A 21,981-nucleotide genomic window follows, 5' to 3' on the forward strand; every position below is an offset into this window, starting at 1 on the left:
GGGCTGGGTCAGTCTGGGCTGCCCCCCTATCCCCCCCCCCTGGCCCTTCTTCTTCTTCTTCTCCTTTTCGGCTTGGCTCGACTGGGGAGAAAGAAGAGAGGTTCCCTTCAATTAAATCTCAGCCGCTCCCTATTTTACCCCTAAGTTTTCCTGGCCGCGACCTAAATCACCATCGTCGCCTGTATACAACTTTTGTTGCCCTCCAGAAGGGATAACATACATTCTCCCATTCCCATTTTTTACTTTTGCAAGGGGTTATTTGTTCGTTACACGGGGAATTTCAGTAATTACACGACGTGTTTGCCGATCGACCTCGCACAGCTCGCACCGACAAGCGACGTATTGCTCGCGTTCGAACCGTACATGACATTTCTGCAACCTTTCGCCGATCACTCAGGATAAAAACACCTTGCTCGAGCGTCAAGACACCACGACCTTTCCAAAAAAAAAGAGCCACGCGACAGTTCCTTCCCTCCCCCGCTGAAGAAACCGTTACAATTGGAAGACACCACGAGAAAAAAAAACACCGCTTTTCCCAAACCCATCGAGAACCACAACACCATGAAAATGCGCCTCCTCGCCCTCCTGGCCTCAGCAAGCCTAACAACCGCCCTCGTTCCCCCCGCCATCCATAACCCCGAACCCATGGCTGGTATCAACCTCCCCCGCGAAGCCCTCCCCCTCATAACCTCCGCCCCAAACCCCCTTTCCCCCCTCTCACCCCGTCAAGACCGCCCCGAGTCCCCCTCCCCCTGCTTCACAGAAGTAGTCACAACCACAACCTCGTGCGTCGCGATCGGCGAGTGCACCTCGGGCCCACACACCAGTCTGGTCTGCCATGCAGACTACATCTGCCGGTCCGACTCCCAAGGCAACCCCTCCTGCATGTACCGGGAGTCCTCCCTCGGCGTAGCAGGCACAATCATCGCCATTTGCTTCGCCGCCGCGCTCGTGATCTCCGTCTTCAGCATCTGTTTCCTCTGCTGCAGGGAGAGGAGGGAGCAGACTCGTCTCGAAAAGGCGGCCGAGGCGCAGAAGTTGTTGAAGGAGTCAAAAGTTGCGAGTAAGAGGCCGAATGGGAGGAATGTAACCGGGGGAGTGACGGGTGTTGGGACGGAGGGGAGTGGGTATGGGAGTGGGAATAATGGGGGTGATGTGGGACAGCAGACGGGTTATGCTGGCGCACAGGGGGGGCAGGGGAATCCGTTTGCTGATTCTGGGGAGGGGGCCTTGAGGTGAGAGTAGAGAGAGAGAGGGGGGGAGGAAGGAGAGAGAGATAGGGGGTGTGATGTGGAGTGGAAAGGTGTTGACGTGTTGGCTTTTTGTGTGCTGCGTTGGACGGCCGCTGGAAGGGAAGTATACCAGAGACGGGAAGAACAAAAACAGTTAGATAAACAAGACACAGGAGATGTGGGCATTAGCTGCTTCATTAAAGCCGGAGTATAACAGGAAGGGAAATATATTTTTCATTGGGCATATTCTCTCATGTTGTCACCTTGTTTAAGCTGTCCTTCTGCAATGCCCTTTCATGTGACTTCATCTGTTCGATAATGTCTGTTTCATGGCGTGAAGCTCACCGACATATCCCACTGTTTAAGCCTTCCAGTCCACAGGGCTTTAAACTCAATCACTCAATGAGTCACAGTCGAGCATAAAGGTCAGTAGATGAGCCATGAATAGAGCCTCTGTGAGCCACTTGATTTTTACATCCTCCAATATCCGCAATACTTAGCTACTTTACACTAAACCCGACAACTTGGCTTGATTCCACGCCCTCCGACCATCTCCTTAACCATCTATTTTCTCAAATGCTTCGCCCTTCTGAGAAAATTACCACAAGATTATCGACGCATCTCAACACCAAGACAAACCCAACGCAAAACACCCAGTAAGCTAATAAATATGCTTCATTGCCAGGCTTGGTCGCAAAGACATCGTGGACCTTGGTGATTCCCCAAGAACATAAAGGCAAGGTGATGTATGACTCGGTTAATAGTTGGTGTCTTCGTTATTCGCTATGAACAGGTTAAAACACCCGCGCCCTCTTCCTTGGCATAATAAGTACTTTCTTCAAAGTATCAACAAGTCAGAGTGGGAAGCAGTGTTACCCAAGCCCACCGCCACTGGTTGGACTGCCCGGATGATACCCAACCGTCCTGAGAACCCCCTGCGGTCTTGCCCGATCATTATTCAGGAAGTACTGGATCGACTTGTTCCCATTCTCTTCGCGAAGCTCAAAGATGCCACCTCCATTCACCTCGTTGCCTTCAGTCTCGCAGATCATGAGCAGTTCGTCGAAATTTACCGGGGGTCCGTTGATGTGCAGTCGGTCAACCTGGGCTTTGATGTCCGCCAGTGGGATGAATCCCGTTCGCCCCTCGGCCGCTTGAGTGTCGTGCTCACCTAGGTCCTCGCATGCCTTGCGCATCATCTTGCGGAGAGTTAGGTGGCGTGGCTCAGTAGGCCGCTCGAGAACACCTGGTATGCCAAAGCTGGCTCCTGGAGGGGGACCCCATGAGGAACCTACTGGGCTAGGCACGCCAAAGCCAGGAGGAGGTCCTGGGGGAAAAGGATGCGACTGAGGTGGCATGCCGAATGGTTGCGGTCCCCAAGGGTTTGGATGACTGGGGAACATGGGGTCCATTCCAAAAGCACCAAATCCTCCAGGTCGTGGCAATGATGATGCGGTTGGGAATCTCACCGGACGACCAGCAAAGTCGATCGGGTCATCTCCGTCATCTAGTAGGGCACTGCTTCCCAAGTGCGTGTCCGGATCATTCCTCGAAAAGTCCCTAGAAGGGGAAGAGCTTGACGGTCGTTGGCCATGGACAACACTGGCTGGGCGTCCTATTGGTGTCGGCTTTGAGATGGGTTGCGGTCCGCCACTCTCATGACTGCCAGAACCTTGGCGGGAATGCGTGGTACCGCCATTGCTTTGCATACCTGCCGGCCCCATCAGATGAGCCATTGGAGAGACAGGCGAGTCCAACGGTCCGGGAAAGCCAGGCGGGTGATGCTGGTGTAGTGGAAATCCTCGGTTAGGACCAGGACCGCTTAGTCCAGGAGGCATTGATACAATCCCAGGAGGAGGTCTAAAGGCATTCATGGGTGAAAATGGTGGATCACGATGCATTGGACTACCAAATCCAGGTGGCGGCATCTGGCCCAAGCCAGGAGGAAACGGCATACTGCCGCCGCCGCCCATGGGCATACCAAACGGACTCGGATGCATCGGTACTGGCTTGCTGGGCTGCGCGCTCAAAGGTGACGCAGCGTGTTGTGATGCTTGCCCGCCGAATAGGTTTGGACCTGTGAGTCCCGACTTACTTGGTGGGCCAATGGGGCCTGGACTAGCCTGTATCGGCGTCAGGGGATGAGGTGATTGACTATGGCTCGGAGCGACCCCGGGTGGAAAACCAACACCTGATGTCTGGATGCCTGAGCTTTCCTGCTGAGAGGGCTGACGAGGACGAACTGGTGTAGGGGCCATCGGCAAGGCTGGTGTAGCTACCGTGATTAGTGGAGACGCAAACGAGGCTGACGACTGTGCCAGAGCTGGAATAGCTGTCGCAGACTGCTGGGCTGGACGTTTGGGAAGCGTAACAGAAGGGGTCGTTGCAGCAGCAGCAGTCGCCGCAATAGCTGCAGCTTTTTGAGCTGCCCTCTCTTCCTTTTTGCGCTTCTCCTTGGTCTCCTTGGCCTGTTCTCTAGATTCACGCTCTGCTTTGGCCTTGGCCTCCTTCTCACGCTTATCACGCTCTTGCTGTTCTCGTCTTTCACGAGCTTCTCGCTCTTTCTGCTCCTTTTCCCTGAGCCGAGCCTCTTCGCGCGCCTTTTTCTCGCGTTCCTTAGCTTCACGAGCTTTGCGTTCATTTTCTTCCCGCTCGTGAATCTTGCGTTGTCGCTCAGCCTCCTTGCGTAGCCGTTCCTCCTCTTCAGCCTTCTTTTGAGCCTCTCTTCGCTTCCGCTTCTCCTCTGCTCTCTGCTTCGCCTCGGCCTGCTTGCGTTCTTCTTCCTCTTTACGCGCGGCTTCTTCGGCAGCCTTTTCGGCTTCCTTGCGAGCTTTCTCCTCAGCTAGAGCTTCCTTCTTCCGGGCCGCTCTATCTTTGCGTCGCTGGGCCTCCTTGGCCTTCTTGGCTTTGCGTTGGGCATCTTGTTGGTTCTCAGCCTCAATCTCCTCCAGAAGCTTGGCTTGACGCTCTTTGGCAACCTTCTCCCGATAGGCTGTGAGTACTCGCTGCTCAAACATGCGAGCAGCAAATATTTGGAACATCCGACGGCCCTCTTCCATGCGCTGCTCATCAGTCATGGGATCCTGTCCACCCATATTAGAATTCTGCACTCGAATGGGCCAGGAAAATCACAATTGTTGCCATACCTCTTCCTCTTCTTGGCTGTCGTACTCCTCCTCGTCTTCTTCATAGTCCTCATCCTCTTCATAGTCCTCCTCCTCGTCATCAGGATCGGGCGGGGGGTGGCTGTGGCTGTAGCGGTCGCCATTCGTGTGCTCGTAGTCTTGCTCACCAGGATGCAGCACCCGCTCTTGAGTGGCCATGCGCCGCTCGGCAAGCTGTTCCATCATCTCAATGAATTTTCTACCGTCATTTTTGAGCAAGTCGTCGGCCACAGTCAGGATGCCGCCTATAGAAGAGGAGCCATAAGCGTTATTGCCAGTCCCTGCATAGGGATAAGTCTGTAAAAAGGAGGGAAGTATGGGAAGTCTGTCCCTACCCTGCACTGTCAGGCTATTTCCGAAATTGAAGAAGTCGGAAGCGTATTCGGTTCGGTGCAGTTCGGATGGGTCGTGCTCATCGTCACTGTATTCCTCGTCGTCTTCTTCCTCATCCTCCAACTCTTCTTCGCTGTACTCCTCCTCCCCCTCTTCCCCTTCATAGTCGACTTCCTCGCCCTCGCCTTCTTCATCCTCGTCCGCATCGTCGTCAACGTGCTCCAAAATTCGACCGTGAGATGGTTGATGGGTGTATCTCGGCCCGCTTGGAAGGCCGTGTGGTAGATTAGGTGGGATAGACGAAAAACTAATCGAGTGGTGGCGACTAAGTAGTGAGGAATTACTGGTCGTATGAGGATGATTCGCATAGTGCTCCAGTTCTTCATAATAGGCGTCATAGAGCCCTTCCAATTCTTCCTCAATCGCCGTCCTTTTCCTCCCGCAAACCGAGCAACTGCAAGTTTGCTTCTGCTGCTCCTTCATCTTCTTGAGAACCGCATCTTTTTCGACCTTGACTAGGTTCTTGCGCTGCACCTCATCTAGTCCAAGCCAGAATTCCTTGATTCGCTCCCGCTCCTCTTGAGAGCTGGTGTTCCAAATCTTTTCCTTCGACATCCCTCGGCCGTTGATACGTGACGTTGGTGGGGGACGGTGATCAACGTGGTTGCCATTCACCGAACCGTCAGCACTCGCCCCTGCAACATTATTGTTTTTCTTCTTCTTTTTTTTCGCCTTCTTCGATTTCGCAGGCTGCCCGTTAGGAGTCCCGTTTGGAGGTTGTTGGTTTTGGTCTCGAGAGTCTTGACCGGCATCCGCTTCCTCTTCGTCCTCGTCTTCATGCTGTTCGACATCGGCCGAGGGTTGGCCTTGAGGTGGCTGTGGACCACTGCGAGTCCCATTTGAAGGCTGACCATTCTGTGCTTGCTGCTGTTGCTCAGCAGCGGCCTTGGCCGCAGCCTTTTCGCGCCTTTTCTGCTTCTTCCTGTTCACCGCTGGTGGAGCAGGTGGCGCCGGGGAGGCACATGTTGGAGAAGGTTGGGAAGATTCTACGGGCGTGCTGCCTTTAGGTACTGTGATGAACTTGGAACCATCCTTGTTGGTGTACTTGGCTGTCCCCTTCGCCGAGGGCGACTGAGAAGCTGCACTAGCAGCAACTGGCGGGGCCGGGTTCCGATTGCCCTTCATCGTCACCTAGTTCAATGCAACCTGAAGTAGATAAGTGACGAGGACATGTAGTGAGATGGTCCCTTCGTGGAGTCGGCGAGTCGGATATGGCACGTGCCTGAAAGAGAAAAGCCGTCGCAGAACTAAGTGATTTGCTAGGTAAGCATAGGCAATGTCGAGGGGGCACAAGGTTCGGATTGTGTCAAAGTTCAAACGGTCGTTGCTCGAGGAGCTCTTCTGTCCTATTAGGTTGATTGCGGGCAAGGGCAGTGTGATTCGATGGGGTGGAAAGAGCAAAACTGTAGTAGCGACCCAAAGAGCGACTTCGTTCGATTGTCGGTTGGGGAAATCAAAAGGGAGTCATGACTAGGCTCGGGGGCCGTCGCGGGCAGGGCAGGGTTGATGAGGGTTAATTGACGGAGGGGTCGACCACTCACTCTCACTTCAGGGTCCTCCACTGGCAGACGCTTGGGGTGTTGAGAGCTGCTAGATGAGAGCGCGAAAAAGGTGGCGGACGGAAGAGGGCGCGGGGTGGTAAAGACGCGACTCCGGGGTTCAGCGCGGGACAGGATGCAGGCCGAGAGATGTCGTGCGCTTCGGAGGTGATCAAGTTGTTCGGATGTTCAAGGTGCTCCTAGATTGCTTAGATTTGTGGTCCCGGCCCTGGAACTCCTCCAGTGCGGGCGCGCTGCCCAGAGCTCCCCGCTCCTATTGGCCCACCTGCTACACGTGACCTCAGCCTTGCTGTGTCGCTCCTGCCCTGTCTTCAATTTGCGACTTTAGCTTTCCCGCTCCTCCCTTCAGCCGCGAAGAGAACACGACAAAGTTTTCATAGTACGGCTCATATTCTCCGCTCAATGGTTGTATGCCGATACAATCCTTCATACGGTAGTTTTGGCAGGCACTCCCGTGACCTAGTGCCATCAACCATCAACTAAACCTGTTCCCATTGGAGACTTGGGGCATATGAAATGTTGGGAGATCTCCCATCCCATCTGCCACAACATGACACGCTAGCTCGAATCTGTACCTATGTTCCTTTGCTGGTAAATACGATGAACCAAGAAATTCGTGAACTCCAAGACGAGATGAACATCCATGATATGGATGCGATATGCCAACAATAATAGCTGGAGGTCTCCAGCTTATTACCTTATTTGGTGCCTCTGAAAGGGCGCTCAGGGGCTAGACTGTGAGCAATGCCGTCATCGCCACGTTAGGGCAGGTTGCTATAAGTGAGTGGGGGGAGTCGCGTGTATTGTGATAACCTCTGGTCATTCCTACGGCCGAGCATCATCAGCATGCCCATCACTTGATAACACTTACTCCGTTCATACTCTCCACCCATCGCAACTTCCTGTTGACCAGCAATGCTTCGAAACAAAAATAGGCACTCGATTCGAGAGCAAATGTCGACCCTTAAACGATTTCCATGTGGCTTTCTCCCGGGCCAGCGGTACCGGTGGAAGCTAGATCTCTTGGCCTTCAAATGCAAGCGATGCCGCATCCGCACCGACTGCGATTGTTCACGACCACAAATCTTTGCTGACCTACCCCTTTCGAGTGCCAACCGACCTGTTTCAAACACACCCTTGGCGGCTTCCTCTGCTCCACAGCTTCTTAGCACAAGAACCATATCATGGTGTAACAGACACCGAAGAGCTAATCTGTCTTGGCGCCGTGACCATGATACATTGCCTTCTCTCCATAATCACAACCTCGTTTACATAGGTAGTCAAGAATAGCTGATCCGGTCCAATGGAACACTCCAGCTCCGTCAGCCGCTCCGTTCAAGGTGCCATGATTCGCGTGGGAGGCCGTATCGGGTGCGTATTGAGCATTGATGTCGTCGGGTACGAAGTTGTGAAGGTGCACAGCCTCAGGGTGGCCCGCCTGCCCCCCCAGAGTTCAGCGCCGGTCGCCAACGGCTCAGTAGCCTATCAAAGCCATGGTGTGAGCATCCCGCGGCCATTACGGCCCACTCGTCACTCGCGTTTCCCACGCACGGAGGAAGTTTGCTTTGGCCAAGTTGGGCTGTTGTGTGTGGTCTGTTTGGGTGTGCTGAGGTGTCTAGTCAGTCACCTAGTCTGAACAGATGTTTGATCCAGGTAGACTAGGTATTGTTGCTCGGTGCGTTCGGATGATGGTTTGCCAGTGACGACAGGAGTGACAGTTAAAATCGAACGGTGCTGTCGGGCTTGCTGGGCCCAGCAACTGGGGGAAAGTGGGGCATGGCACATCGTATCGCGCCCCAGGGCCGGCCGGGACGAGACGCTGCCAGTGGGAAGCTCCAGAGGCTAAACAGGGGGTCTGTTGGCGTGTTGGTGTTATGTAATCAGGCCTCAAGCCGCTATCAACCCATTGTTTCCCCTCGAAATTTCCTGGGCCACCGCTTACTGCTGGCCATGCATCCATACTGTGCCGGCTTCCTTTGAAAGGCGAGCGGTCAGCCAGAGCAGTGTGCTTCTCTTATTTCTCTCCAGTTTTCGTCCATCCGTGGCCAATTCAACCCCCTTCCCGAACCCATTGCGCACAACGAACGAGGCCCCAGAGCGAGACGACGCTCCTCCGATTTCCCCTTCCTCCTATCCCACACATCTGCCAACCATGGCCGCCATGCAAGAATCCGGACAGCACCAGACTGCCATCCGAAGGTACGTCCAGATCCACTCCATCCACCTTTTGCGATTCTGCCGGAGCCAGCACCGCGATCCCCTCAACCCCCCAATTGAGACCTTGCTGACTCGACCCGTTGTTCAGGAAGCTCGTTATCATCGGAGACGGTGCTTGCGGTAAAACCAGTTTGCTGAGCGTATTCACCCTCGGCTTCTTCCCCACAGTAAGCCCTCCTGGACTGACCCACGCTTCGTCGGTGTGTTGTTGATGCTAACATGGGTAAACACAGCACTATGTAAGTCCTAGTCGCCGAATTACCAATTCTACGAATCACCTACAAACTCCATGCCAATGTTTCCCACCGATGTGGTCCTCCGGCCTTGCCTACTTCAACGACGCTAACCAACGTTACCACCCCCATAGATTCCAACCGTTTTCGAAAACTACGTGACCGACTGCAAAGTAGACGGCAAGAACGTACAACTCGCCCTCTGGGATACCGCCGGCCAGGAAGACTACGAGCGGTTACGGCCGCTAGCATACTCCAAAGCACACGTCATCCTGATAGGCTTTTCCATCGACACGCCAGATTCACTCGATAATGTTAAACACAAGGTGGGTTCCGCCGAATCCTCCCCCCCTCCCCATGCTTCTTCTCGCATGGGCCCCCTCCCTCTTTCGGCCAACCCCCATGCTGCAAGACTCCGGGCTGCATCTAACGTCACCGTCATGGTGTTACGCTTGTACCACGCCGCAATCTCTTCTCCTCCCCATATTCGTCAATTGGCGTGGAAGAAGTCGGGATCTGCTGGGTGTTGTGCCTTGGTTTAGGAGGGAGCAAACAAGCGCAAAGGAGAAAGGAGGAAGCATTTTTGCTGACCGAGATAATGTGTAATACAGTGGGTGACAGAAGCACAAGAGAGATGTCCCGAGGTGCCAATCATCCTGGTAGGACTGAAGAAGGATCTCCGCGACGACCCAGTCGCCATTGAAGAGATGCGGAAGAAATCTCAGAGATTTATCACGCCGACCGAGGGCGAGCATGCCGCGAAAGAAATCGGCGCGCGCAAGTACCTCGAGTGCTCGAGTTTGACGGGCGAGGGCGTCGATGATGTGTTTGAGGCGGCCACGAGAGCGTCGCTGCTCATGTTTGAGAAGAGCGAGGGGGGCGGCTGCTGTGTCATTTTATGAGCAACCAACGCATCTGACATGTGGTGCTTCTCACGGGACAAGACCGATTTACGCCAGGAGGAGGACGGGATGGCATAGGTTTCTTTTGCAAGCCCCAGGTCGCGTTGGAAGTCGCATGAAGTAGTAAGGCAGTTCAGGTCTGAGCAGCTTCACTTCATGTTCATCATCACCATTACTCCACCAACACACCACACTACACCACATACCACCCCAGACGACATCACTGCCACCGCTTGGCCGGAACGAATAACATTCTTACTCAATCATCCCTCACAAACCGCCCTAAATCCGGCACAACAGTCCATACACACACGACATTTGACGTGTGAAAACGACGGGAGGGGGGGAACCAAAAAGGCCAGCGAGTTTCTGTATTAATAACGGTTTTATAGAAGTTACTTTCGGTTTTGCTTTCTCTCTCTCTGGTTATATCTTTCTCACTACTCTCAGTCGGAGGCTTTTTTCTCTCTCAAGTATCGATCTAGGGAATGGGGGAACAAGCGGGGAGGTGTTTTGTTTTCATTGTCTGTATTTTGTCATGTTTTTTTATTAGTGTTCATCAAAGGGAAATGGGAGGGGCAGGTAGTGAAATTGGGTTTGGGCTGGGTTCTCTTTTCTCTTTTTCTGTTGTTTTGTTGCATGGAAAGCGAAACTGGGAATTTAATTATTTTGAACTGTGTTTTTGAGGTTTTTCTATCTTGAACTGCCGATGTCTCTGTTTCCTACCATATCTCCATTTCTTCTCTATGAGCAGGGTAATATGGGAACATGTAAAAAGCGTGGTGTTGTAGGTGCGGCAGGGGGCGGTTGTGACTTATCGAATATTTTCTGTATTCAATTCGAAAAAAAAAAAACAGATTGTGGACTCATCAGTCATGACCCAGTGAGATTTGTGAAGTGTGGTTGAGCTTGTTTATTTGCTGCTCTGAGCGCGATTTCCAAGTTTTTTTTTAAAAAAAAATGCCGAAAGCGTTTTCTTTTGTAGTGATGATACATGATATTTTATACAACTTCTCTTTCCACACATCTTAAAATATATCAGGGTATATACACCCACCCACTCACTCACCCGCCCAATTCCCATCTCTCAACATCTTCCAAATCTAGGCCGAATCTACTACTCAATCCCTCTTCCACTCATGATCCCACGGCACCCTCGCCGGCGTCTCCGTCTGCGCCCTAGCATACTCAATCGGCACCCCCTTGAGCCCGTAAACGCCCTTCTTCTCCATCGCCATCCTAAACAGATACCCCTCCTCCCTCGTCCCTGGCCCGCTCGTCAGCCTCAGCTCCTCGCAGGCGCGGTTCATGGACTGGTACTGCCTCATCCAGTTCCTCTCGCGGGCCTCGCGCTGCTGGCGGCGAAAGAGGAGCCAGGCGCGGTGGATGGTCCAGTGGCGGAGGTAGCGGTTGCGGGCCATGCGTAGGGGGGCGGGGATGCGTTGAGGGGAGAGGATGGCGAAGTGGCGGAGGAGGTTGATCATGCGGGGGTCGCGGACTACTTCTCCTTTCTTCTTGGAGCGGCGGGTTGGTTGGTTTTTGTTGGCTGAGGAGGAGCCCTTGCCTGGTTTGGAGCCAGGGCCGAGTTTGGCGATGGAGGATTTGGAGAGGGCGAGGCTTGGGGGGGTGGTGGTTAGGGGGCGGCATTGTTGGGTGGGGAGGGGGAGTGGGCGGGTGAAGAGGCGGGTTGTGAGGGCCCTGAGGGAGGGGAGGAAGGTCTTGGTTGACATGGTGATTGCTGTTAAAAGGGGATGAATTTTCGGGTTGGAGGGGGGGATCGTTTCGCAAGGACGGATTTCTTGGGGCGGCCGTTGGTGGGGATGGCGACGCCTTTGCGGTTCGGGGGAGGGGTTGAGGTTTTTGGGATATATCTCGAAAGGAATTGCTCGGAACTAGGTTGCAGTGGGCTTGTTCGATCGTGGGGGCGGTCGGTAGGTTCCTGATCTGCCGGTCTCACAGTGGGAAGATCGCGAGTCTTGAGAGGTGCGAGTTTGGGTCGCTTTCCAGGAGGGTTGTCGTCCGAGGGGTCGGTGGTATCGAGTGGCCTCTTTTTCTTGGTGCTGTCCCCGGTGTAAAGTTTCCTTATCTTCGTGGACCCGACGACGACTGGTGTTTATCGCGGACGAGGGGACTCGATTGACCACTGCGGGGGCTCCGAGTCGCAAGGTGTTCGTGGTGCTCGCGGTAAAAATGATGAAAAGTTGAGTGCTCCTGTGGGTCCCCGCACAACAGCTGCCTCTCGAGCGGTGATTGGCTGCTGGATTGCCGGTCGCCTAGAAATCTGGTTTGGCAGGCACCCTGCCCACAAATAATTGCGACACCAAATACAAACCGCCTTTTCACACACGCCTTTCTCTCCCAAAAAGTATTTAAAAGTCTAAAAAAAGTGCTAGAAGGATATAGTACCTCGGGCCTACTCCTGTTCAAAATTTTGGAAGCTTTTAACTAAACTACAGTTTAGATATGGCTGGTGAGGATTGGTGGTTCCTGTATAAGTGACCGCGATTTGGGTGGTTTGGTGTCTTGATTAACTTGTGGGCAGGGTGGCAGGGACCCATTCCCGTTCCTTATCGTTATCACTTACACCCTCTTCACTTCCACCTCCGCTCACAGTGATTCAGTCAAGGGTGATGTTTTCTGGCCTGCAATACAACAACACATGCGTGCTGACTGATGAGACGCTGTTTAAAGCATAGATAGTCCCTCTCTCTTCATCCTCTCTGTGTGATGCTTAAGCAGAATGTCGAAATTGGTACCAGATGCATCTTCGAGTAAAGGGATAAACGAATTCCACTCAAGTTGATACGAGCGAAAGCCCCAAATATTGTTCTTTCGTAGCTTTTAAACCAACCAGGAAGCCGCGGCATATGTATCCGTCGCTGTTGAGGTCTGGAAAACTGCTATAAGCTGGACAGGACGAACCTTTGGCGTGATCATAGTCGTCTCGTCCCAAAAGCCAACAATCTAAGTTTCCACAGCTCAGGCAGATATTGTCGACTTGGCTGATTTGGTTCTGTCTCAGCCTCAATCCAATCCGCTCAAGTTCAAACAGAAGCGATTGTTACTGGACAGCCGGATTAAAAGCCAATAGAGAGATAACCATCTCGAAAATTGCCGGCAGGACTGCGTACATGAACCGCTGAAAGTAATGTCTGGAAAATTGCTGGATTTGGCTTTCGTACTTCAGGCACCTCTTGAGAGTTTACCTGATCTTGGAGTTCTTTGCTACCCGGAAGGCGTGGTCGCCGCGCTGGTGTCCCGTGAGCCGGATGTTTTCTCGAAACGTAGCAGCGACTTTTGCCCTTCGAATTCGAACTCCTTGGATGTGAACGGAGAAATGTGAGATCTCATCGCCCACACGAGCAAGACCCTCCTCCAGAAGAACATTAGTGGCGCTGGCGTATTTAGCTCATTCTCGCGAGCTACCTCGTGCGACTACACTGTAAACTGGTGAGCCTGAACCAGGCTGGCCCAGCGTGCGGAGGCGTCTGTTTGCTGCAGCGACATCGCGGTGGCTGTTGTTGCTGTTATTAATGCTATTGATCTGTTACTGCTGTTGGTGCTGTTGCCGGGGATCTTGTTATTATAGGTGATCGTGGTTGGTGCTGGTCGTAGGGTTGTTACTTGCTGGTTCATACTGTGTCTCTTATCATACAGGATTGAATTTAAACGTCAAAGGCCTTGATGAACATACCGTTTTTCTTTGAAAAATAAAAAATAAAAAAAGGCTGAAACTAGGAAATAAGAGTATACGATGGACTTTAAGGTAAATATTGCTTTTGAGAACTTCAATGCTAGTAAGCTCTGGAACATAAGTATTAAGTTTGCAATACAATGCTAGAGTTGCTTTCAGAGCCTGAGGTAAACTGACCCCACAGCCAGTCCCGGTGATCAGTTTTTGGTCCGTTTCGGTTTTGCTATGGATTCACGACGACAACGTGGGTAAGATACTTCACCAAAGCCGATTTTCAGCGCCTTGTGTTAAACTGTGCTAGCAAGGACATCGAGGATGAAAATGCCCGGTTGCGTTGACTGTGATGTTTGAATTGATGTAGACCATGAGGAACGCATCTTTTCTTTCCTTGAAGTGACCGGCTCCATCCGAACACTTCAAAACCAACTAGATACCACTAAATGAGAAAAAGAAGAAGTTATCTTCTAGAGTAGTTATAATATAAAGCCAAATGTTAGGTGCCTCTAGGCTATCGAGCAGTGTCAAACTTTTTATGACATCAAGGGATATTGTCAAAACGACTCGACCACTTCGTCTGTGGAGTATAGATGTGGGAAATGGGCTTGATAGAACTCCCGTGAACAGCTTGATCTGCTGATAGCTAACTCTTTGTAGGTAATCAGTGCTAGGTGGAAGCCAGGCCGGCAACACCCAGACGAACCTGCCTGCCCCATTGTTGCCTCCGTAACTAGGGGAGACGCGAAACCAAGCTTATAAGATTGTGTTTGGTTCCACATAACAACAAAACAGACAGGGCGTATGGTCTAGTGGTACGACGTCTCATTTGCAAATAATTGTTCGTTGCTCTGAAGCTGTTCCAATTCTGTAATAGTTGCATGGCTTGAATGATACACGGCTCCTTGAGAAGGTCCCAGGTTCAAACCCCGGTACGTCCAATCCCTTTTGCATTTTTCTGCCTTTTTGGTTTACTTCACCAGTGGTAATGTCTGTGATTGATTTTACACAACCTCACAATGTGTTATAACATAATAGATGACATTCCAATGATATATCTAGGTAGATACCTAAGCATCCACCGTTCTCATCATGACCATAGCTACCCTAATGAATCATCTTGACTAGAATAAAATTCAACCAACAGCAAGATCCATCCTAATGTGGTAAGCAAGAACTGAATTCATTAAAGTAGACCTTCTACTGTCAAGTGATTTTCGAGCTCGCAGTTATGAGATACCTGCTGGAAAGTATTCATGTAGGTAGTCTTTGGAACTTCTTTCTGAAGCAAACCTCCCGTAGCGTCGTAGTTGATTTGCCTTGCAATTTCTTCCGCTAGTTTACCAATAACAGGTGCGGATCAATACAACTTCATGAGTGGACGGTCTTCTCACTTTGGTAGAAAATTATGTCTCGTTATACTAATCGCTGTCAATTTGATTGAGGCGCCATCAAATACCTGTATGTGGATAACCAGAGGAATATGGCACAAACACTAAATACCTACTTAACACCGTCTTGAAATGATTGCTGCTTTAGGAGGAGGGGTCTCCAATAGGACCCTAGAAGAAGCCTACCAAATGTGTAGTTAATAGGATGTAAGTAGTTCAGGAAGACATTTGTCGGTCCTATGTTTTCAGGGGATCCGTACGTGTCCAAAGGTTGCCATCCAATACCGCAAAACCTCGGGCATTTTACCGAACTGAATGGATTTGATAGAGTAATTGACAAGGAACCCCCACGCAGCCTGAGCGATCTCGCGAGCCAGGACTGCATGATGGACAGTTGACAGTCAGGGTCTGGGATAAATCCTTGACGAGGTTGACACTGACACATGCATCCCTGAGCGAGTTCCGGTTGAATGTGAGGATACGACGGTTATCGAGGTATCTTCCTCAGATATATAGGTGGTTTAGGGTAATGAGGAGAAGAAGGAAATATCAAAGTTTTACTCGAGATATGAGAGAATTAAAGCCGTGAATATGCTCGTCTTGAACATGAAGCGTCGTTTCGCTCTCGCGCTGCCCCTCTATGCGATAAGAGAAGTGCACTGGTTGGATAAGAGAACCAGCCAATTGTGTGGGGAAGCGCAAAAATAAAGTGGGTTTTGCTCTCTGCCCCGCCATCATAAAAACTCGAAAGTGCCACCACCACCCCGCCTCCAGACTCGCAGCTCGCTCGATGACTCTGTATCCATTCCAGTGAGCTTTGGCTCTCTGCAGTCGTCCATACCCTATATTTGAGCTGACCTCCCCCCCCCGTTGTCATTGCTCCCTCTTCTGTGTCATCGCAATCACCACAGACGATGGCGCACCTCACCCTCGCAGGTGACTCCTGCTTCACGGCCTCCGAGGCCCAGAAGCTCAAAGATCAGATCAACAAGATAGCGCCCATCAAGGTGTCCAAGCTCGCCGGCTCCTGGATCTACTACGCCCATATCAACGGCGACGCCAATGCCGCGAAGCAAACCCTCTCCCAGTTTCTCCCGCTCTCCGGCTCATCCACTCCTCCTCTCACTCATATCGGTTACGGCCGCCAATGGTTCGTGACACCGCGATATCTCTCGCCATGGAGCTCCAAGGCCACCATGATTGCCCATGTTTGCGGCTTCGAGAACCAGATTCAGCGGATAGAGCGCGGACGCATCATCACCATCGAGTTTGATCAGCCTTATAACGACAAGACTGTTCCATTCAAGGATGTTCTGCATGATCGCATGACCGAGCACCTCACGACAGAAGAGCCGGATCTCAATACCATGTTTGCCGAAAGCGAGCCCGCTCCTTTGGAGGTCGTTGACATATTTGCCGAAGGCCGGGACCCGGTCCAGGTGCTCAATGAGTACAACAAGGCTCGCGGCCTGGCCCTGGATCAGTCTGAGGTGGAGTACTTGGTGGAGCAGTTCACCAAGCTGGGCCGCCCTCCCCATGATATCGAGCTCTTCATGTTTGCTCAGGTCAACTCGGAGCACTGCCGTCACAAGCAGTTCAACGCCAACTGGACTATCGATGGCATCACCAAGGACCACAGCTTGTTTGGCATGATCAGGAATACCCACAAGGCCACCCCTGATTTCACCGTTTCGGCTTACAGCGACAATGCGGCTGTCATTCAGGGTGAAAACGCCAACCTGTGGGCCCCAGACTACTCTACTGGCTCCTGGAAGTTGAACAAGGAGCTTATTCACGTTCTCGCCAAGGTTGAGACACACAACCACCCGACCGCCATTGCCCCTTTCCCCGGAGCTGCTACTGGCTCTGGTGGTGAGATTCGCGATGAGGGTGCCGTTGGCAGGGGCTCCATGCCCAAGGCTGGTCTCTGCGGTTTCTGGGTCTCTGATTTGCATATCCCCGAGCACAAGGCGCCCTGGGAAATCGATGTCGGTCGCCCTGCTCACTACGCCAGCAGTCTTGACATCATGTTGGAGGCCCCCATTGGAAGTGCCCGGTTCAACAACGAATTCGGTCGCCCATGCTTGACCGGTACTTTCAGAACTCTCCTTACTGCCGATGACACCAAGGCCGAGGGCGAGTTCCGTGGCTACCACAAGCCTATCATGATTGCTGGTGGCGTCGGTACTGTAAGAGAGAAGCACGCCCTCAAGGATCCCAAGGATGTTCAGGAGGGCGCTCATGTTATCGTCCTCGGTGGACCTGCCATGTTGATTGGTCTGGGTGGTGGTGCTGCGTCCAGTAACGCTTCCGGAGAGGGTAACGCCGACCTTGATTTTGACAGTGTGCAGCGTGGCAACCCTGAAATGGAACGCCGTGCGCAGATGGTCATCAACACTTGCGTCGCTCTCGGAGACCACAATCCCATTGCCATGATTCACGACGTTGGTGCTGGTGGTCTTTCGAATGCTCTACCTGAGCTCGTCAAGGATGCTGGCTTTGGTGGAAGATTCGAGCTTCGCCAGGTCGAGTGCGTCGATCGCGGCATGAGCCCTCTCCAGATTTGGTGCAACGAAGCCCAGGAGCGCTATGTCATCCTGGTGAACAGCGATGGCATGGAGCGCTTCACTGCTATCTGCAGTAAGTTTGATTTATTTTTCAGAGTCGCATTGTGCTCTTGACTGACTGGGCAATAGGACGTGAACGCTGCGGTTTCTCTGATGTCGGAACTGTCTTGTCCAAGGAAGAGGACGGTGTCTCTAGACTGGTTCTCAGCGACAAGGAGTCGAAGGAGTACCCCCGCCCTATTGATGTTCCTATGGACGTTCTTTTCCCCAAGGGCCGCAAGCTCGAGCGCATTGTCAGCTCCAAGAAGCCTACCTGGCCCTTTTTCGAGCCCGTCGCCAGCCTCAAGGCTGCTCTTGGTGATGCTGCCAGCGACGCCGATCTTTTCAAGCAAGCTGTCCAGAGAGTATTCTGGCTGCCTTCCGTTGGCTCCAAGTCATTCCTCATCACCATCGCCGATCGCACCGTCGGTGGTCTTACCATTCGCGACCAAATGGTTGGCCCATGGCAGACACCAGTTGCTGATGTCGCCGTCACGGCTACTTCGTTCAGCTTGAACGGTATGAAGACTGGTGAGGCGATGGCCATGGGTGAGAAGCCAACACTGGCTTTGATCTCTCCTGCTGCCTCCGCCAGAATGGCTGTTGCCGAGAGTTTGTTGAACCTCGGTGCTGCCGATATCAAGGGTGGCTCCTACAGAGGCGATCTCAAGCGTGTGAAGCTTTCCGCCAACTGGATGGCCGCTGTCAACCACCCCGGCGAGGGTGCTGCTCTCTACGAGGCTGTCGAGGCCATCGGTATGGAGCTCTGCCCTAAGCTCGGCGTCAGCATTCCTGTTGGCAAGGACTCCACCTCGATGAAGGCCAGCTGGAAGGACGGGGAGACTAAAAAGAGTGTTACCGCTCCCGTGTCGGTCGTCATTTCTGCCTTTACCCTGGTTGAGGATGTTCGCCGTACCTGGACTCCCCAGCTTCGCCGCGTTGAGGATGTCGGCGAGACTGTGCTCCTCTATGTCGATTTGGCCCAAGGCCACAAGGCTCTTGGCGGCTCTGCTCTTGCCCAGGCTTTTGGTGCTATCGGCCACGAAGCCCCAGATGTTCGTGATGTGGATCTCCTCAAGGATTACTTTGACGCCCTTGCCCAGCTTCACGAGAGCGCCATCGTTCTTGCCTACCACGATGTCTCTGATGGTGGCCTTGTCACCACCATCGCTGAGATGATGTTCGCTGGTCGCTGCGGCGTTGATGTCATGATGGATGGTGTTGCCAAGTCTGGCAGTCTTGCTGACATGACCGAGGCTCTGTTCCACGAAGAGTTGGGTGCCGTCTTCCAGGTTCGCGCTTCAGACGAGACCAACTTTAAGAGATGCTTCGCCACTTGTGGCCCTCCTGCGGGGCTCATCAAGAAGATTGGTGTTGTCCAGGACTCGTCTAAGCAGAACCTCAACATCCGTTACGGAGAGGGTGCTCCCTTCGCCAGCCTTGACAGAGCCGAAATGCAGCAATGGTGGTCCAAGGTCTCTTACGAGATGCAGAAGCTCAGAGACGACCCCTCCTGCGCCGAGTCTGAGTATGCCATCATTGCTGACTCTGCCGACCCCGGTCTTTCTTACAACCTGACCTTCTCGCCTGCCGAGAACATTGTTCCTCTGACCGCCTCGATTACTGGCTTCTTCGGCAAGAGCCCTCGCGTTGCCATCCTTCGCGAGCAAGGTGTCAACGGCTACGCCGAAATGGCTTTCGCTTTCCGCGCTGCTGGCTTCGACGCTGTCGATATCCACATGACCGACATCATCAACGGCCGCTCCCTGGCCGACTTCGTCGGTCTCGCTGCCTGTGGTGGCTTCTCCTTTGGTGACGTTCTCGGCGCCGGCCAGGGTTGGGCCAAGTCCATCCTCCTCCACGAAAAGTCCCGCAAGGAGCTTGCCGAGTTCTTCCAGCGCAAGGATACCTTCGCTCTCGGAGTCTGCAACGGTTGCCAGATGCTTTCCCGCTTAAAGGAGCTCATCCCCGGCGCCGAGGACTTCCCCGCCTTTGTCCAGAACAACTCTACCCAGTTCGAGGCCCGCTACAGCATGGTCAAGATCGAGGACAACCCGTCCAACCCCTCTGTCTTCTTCAACGGCATGAACGGCTCCTCTCTGCCCATCGTTGTTTCTCACGGCGAGGGCCGCGCCGAGTTCCAGAGCCAGCAGCAGTTCCAGAGCTTGACTGAGTCGGGTGGCATTCCCATCAGATACGTCGACAATAGACTCGAGGTCACCGAGACATACCCCTACAACCCCAACGGCAGCCCTGGTGGTATCGCCGGTGTTGCTAGCAGGGATGGAAGGGTGTTGGCTATGATGCCTCACCCCGAGAGAACTATCATGGCGGATGTGACGAGCTACGCGCCCAGGGAGGATGTTGAGCAGTGGGGCGAGTTTGGTCCATGGTTGAGGATGTTTAGGAGTGCTAGACGCTGGGTTGGGTAGATAGCCTTACCTGAGGCCGGCTTGATTGAAATGAAATAAACGAACAAAAATAGACATTGAGGTGTTTTGCTGGCGGAGGCGTTTATGGGGATATATGGTGTAGGGGGTTTGTGTCATAAAAAGAAAATGGGAGGCATACATTTGCTGGGTGGGTTTGATTTTGTTTTCTTTTTATATGAGGAGGGAAGTAAAAAGGTATTGGAATGAAGGTAACTAGATGAAAATCAAAGAGATGGAATAGGGATTTTGTGTAAATAGGCACTAAATAGTTATCACGGTGTGAGATGCATTACTGTTTCTTTTTTGATCGGGTCTACCTTATGTGAGTAATTGAATCTTGAACTCTGTCATCTGTTGTTGGACATTAGATACCCGAGGTTGTCATGAATCCATATTGAGGGCCTGCTCAATCAAGAGGGCTTTTTTAGTGAGGTAACGTACATTATAGACGAGCGACCAATATAAGCGAGCGACTACTTTTTCACAACTTTTATACTATTATCCTCAATTATTACACAATAATACTAAGAAGTAACCATAATTACATCAGAAACAGCTAAATCAGATGCTTCTATAGCCTCCTGACAAATGCGCGCATTATGGCCAGGCTTACCGTATATACTACAGCACTAAACCTTCGTACGAGCCCCCCCTACATTACTATTATCCGGCTGCGTTTTTTACACTCCCTCTTTATCCACGGCCTTCTAATCTAGTAGATCCTGTGCCTCTTACATAATAAGTGACCCTCTAAGCCTTACACGTGTTTTTTAGCTCTTCGGCGCTTACTTAGTACCTTATTAGCCTTACGGAGCAAAGAGACCTTTACACGAAGGAGAGCCACCTAATACATTATAGCCGTTATACCTTTAGTAAGCTAGTCTACTGTAGCTAATATTAAAGTCGGGGAACTATTTTAATAGTTAATAATGTAAGTCTTAATAAACGTTAATTATAAGTTAGCTTCTCGAAGGTTATATAGTATTTAGGAGACCTAAGGTTATATAATACCAGGTCGGAAATTTAAAAATATTAGCGTACGAAGCTTTATATTTAGCTTAGAAAGTATTTTTTTTTTAAATTATATAGTATAAAGTTATTACCTGTAAAGTTACTTTATATATTTCTTTTTATTATAGAAGCAAAGAAAGCCTTGCGGAAAGTATAAAAAAACTCGAGCTTACTTATATAGTTAATATATATATATATATATTAAGTTCTCGATCTAGCGACCGTATATTTATTTTAGCGGCCTAAAGTAACTAATATTAAGTGGCTAGAAAAGGTAAAAGGAGTATAAAGGTATATAGAGCGTAATTATATTATTTTATTAATAATGGCGCTCGAGTTTAGTCGAGTAATAACTTTTATAGCTATTAAAGATTAATAACTAGTATTTACTTTTTATACGGAATACTATATATTGAAATAGGTGCTATTAAGGCCTGTAAATATAGGCTTAAATAGCTATCGGCGTAGTATACTAAGAGCGAAGAAGACTTTAACTATAGCATTCGACAGTTGCCGTAACACTGAAGGAAAAAGGATTATAGGAGCGGCGCCTTATAATATATAGAAGAGAATTACAGTAATATAGGCTTGTAAGGCACTGATGAGTGTAGTGAACCAGTATATTAATTGAACCTTATAGACTAAAAAATACTACAGTGGATAGGGTGTAAGGTAGAGGTCTTATAGGCTATCGGCCTCTTACTTGCTCTCCGAGGGTAATTCCGTTCCCGGGCCTAAACGCGCGTTTCCCGGGCCCAAACGCCCGCTAAGTGCGCTATCTAAATATAAAGTTAGGGGCCACGTTACAGGGCACGTTGCCGCTACCGTTTAACTACTGCAAGGCACGTTGCCGCTACCGTTTAACCACTGCAGAGCACGTTGCCGCTACCGTTTAACTACTGCAAGGCACCGGCCTTAGCGCTCGGCTTCCCGGGACCTCGGATTGCTTCCGGAGGCCGAGCCTCCGCTCCGGTAACCGCAGTCCCTAAACACTGCTGATTCAAGCTATCGTTTTGCCTCTAAGGCCCTATAATATACTAAAATGGTGAGAAAACACACAAACTAACCACAACACTACAAATATACCCTTAACAGGGTATATAAATAAGCGCACCTCCGTAATAGTAGCTCGCTCGCAAGCCGCACTCCACGT

At 51.5% G+C, this 21,981-nt stretch overlaps 5 protein-coding genes and 1 non-coding gene across 6 annotated transcripts; 4 read left to right on the forward strand and 2 right to left on the reverse strand.

Annotated features, from left to right (window-relative positions):
• Positions 1 to 561: 561 nt before the first annotated feature.
• Positions 562 to 1,239, forward strand: QC763_303097 (uncharacterized protein; the record flags this gene model as incomplete). The annotated part of the gene is made up of 1 exon (XM_062910762.1): positions 562 to 1,239. One exon carries the CDS (start codon positions 562 to 564, stop codon positions 1,237 to 1,239), a length of 678 nt encoding a protein of 225 aa, XP_062766729.1.
• A 335-nt stretch (positions 1,240 to 1,574) lies between these two features.
• On the reverse strand, positions 1,575 to 6,552 carry NST1 (Stress response protein nst1). The gene is made up of 4 exons (XM_062910763.1): positions 6,331 to 6,552; positions 4,732 to 6,036; positions 4,379 to 4,677; positions 1,575 to 4,315 (listed from the first exon to the last, which is right to left on the reverse strand). Exons 2-4 carry the CDS (start codon positions 5,912 to 5,914, stop codon positions 2,105 to 2,107), a joined length of 3,693 nt encoding a protein of 1,230 aa, XP_062766730.1. The 5' UTR covers positions 5,915 to 6,036; positions 6,331 to 6,552; the 3' UTR covers positions 1,575 to 2,104.
• Positions 6,553 to 7,223: 671 nt separating this feature from the next.
• On the forward strand, positions 7,224 to 10,570 carry RHO2 (Rho GTPase). The gene is made up of 4 exons (XM_062910764.1): positions 7,224 to 8,547; positions 8,654 to 8,732; positions 8,933 to 9,124; positions 9,410 to 10,570. Exons 1-4 carry the CDS (start codon positions 8,501 to 8,503, stop codon positions 9,698 to 9,700), a joined length of 609 nt encoding a protein of 202 aa, XP_062766731.1. The 5' UTR covers positions 7,224 to 8,500; the 3' UTR covers positions 9,701 to 10,570.
• A 251-nt stretch (positions 10,571 to 10,821) lies between these two features.
• On the reverse strand, positions 10,822 to 11,430 carry QC763_303120 (uncharacterized protein; the record flags this gene model as incomplete). Its single annotated transcript, XM_062910765.1, has 1 exon — positions 10,822 to 11,430. The coding sequence occupies one exon, from the start codon at positions 11,428 to 11,430 to the stop codon at positions 10,822 to 10,824; it is 609 nt and encodes a 202-aa protein (XP_062766732.1).
• Positions 11,431 to 14,186: 2,756 nt separating this feature from the next.
• On the forward strand, positions 14,187 to 14,329 carry QC763_0050360. Its single transcript has one exon. It is a non-coding gene; the product is annotated as a tRNA-Ala (tRNA).
• Positions 14,330 to 15,516: 1,187 nt separating this feature from the next.
• On the forward strand, positions 15,517 to 20,124 carry ADE6 (phosphoribosylformylglycinamidine synthase). Its single transcript, XM_062910766.1, has 2 exons — positions 15,517 to 17,419; positions 17,476 to 20,124. Exons 1-2 carry the CDS (start codon positions 15,694 to 15,696, stop codon positions 19,815 to 19,817), a joined length of 4,068 nt encoding a protein of 1,355 aa, XP_062766733.1. The 5' UTR covers positions 15,517 to 15,693; the 3' UTR covers positions 19,818 to 20,124.
• The last annotated feature ends 1,857 nt before the right edge of the window (positions 20,125 to 21,981 follow it).

This window comes from Podospora pseudopauciseta, chromosome 3 (genome assembly GCF_035222475.1).
Source record: "Podospora pseudopauciseta strain CBS 411.78 chromosome 3, whole genome shotgun sequence".
Classification (NCBI taxonomy): Eukaryota; Fungi; Ascomycota; class Sordariomycetes; order Sordariales; family Podosporaceae; genus Podospora; species Podospora pseudopauciseta.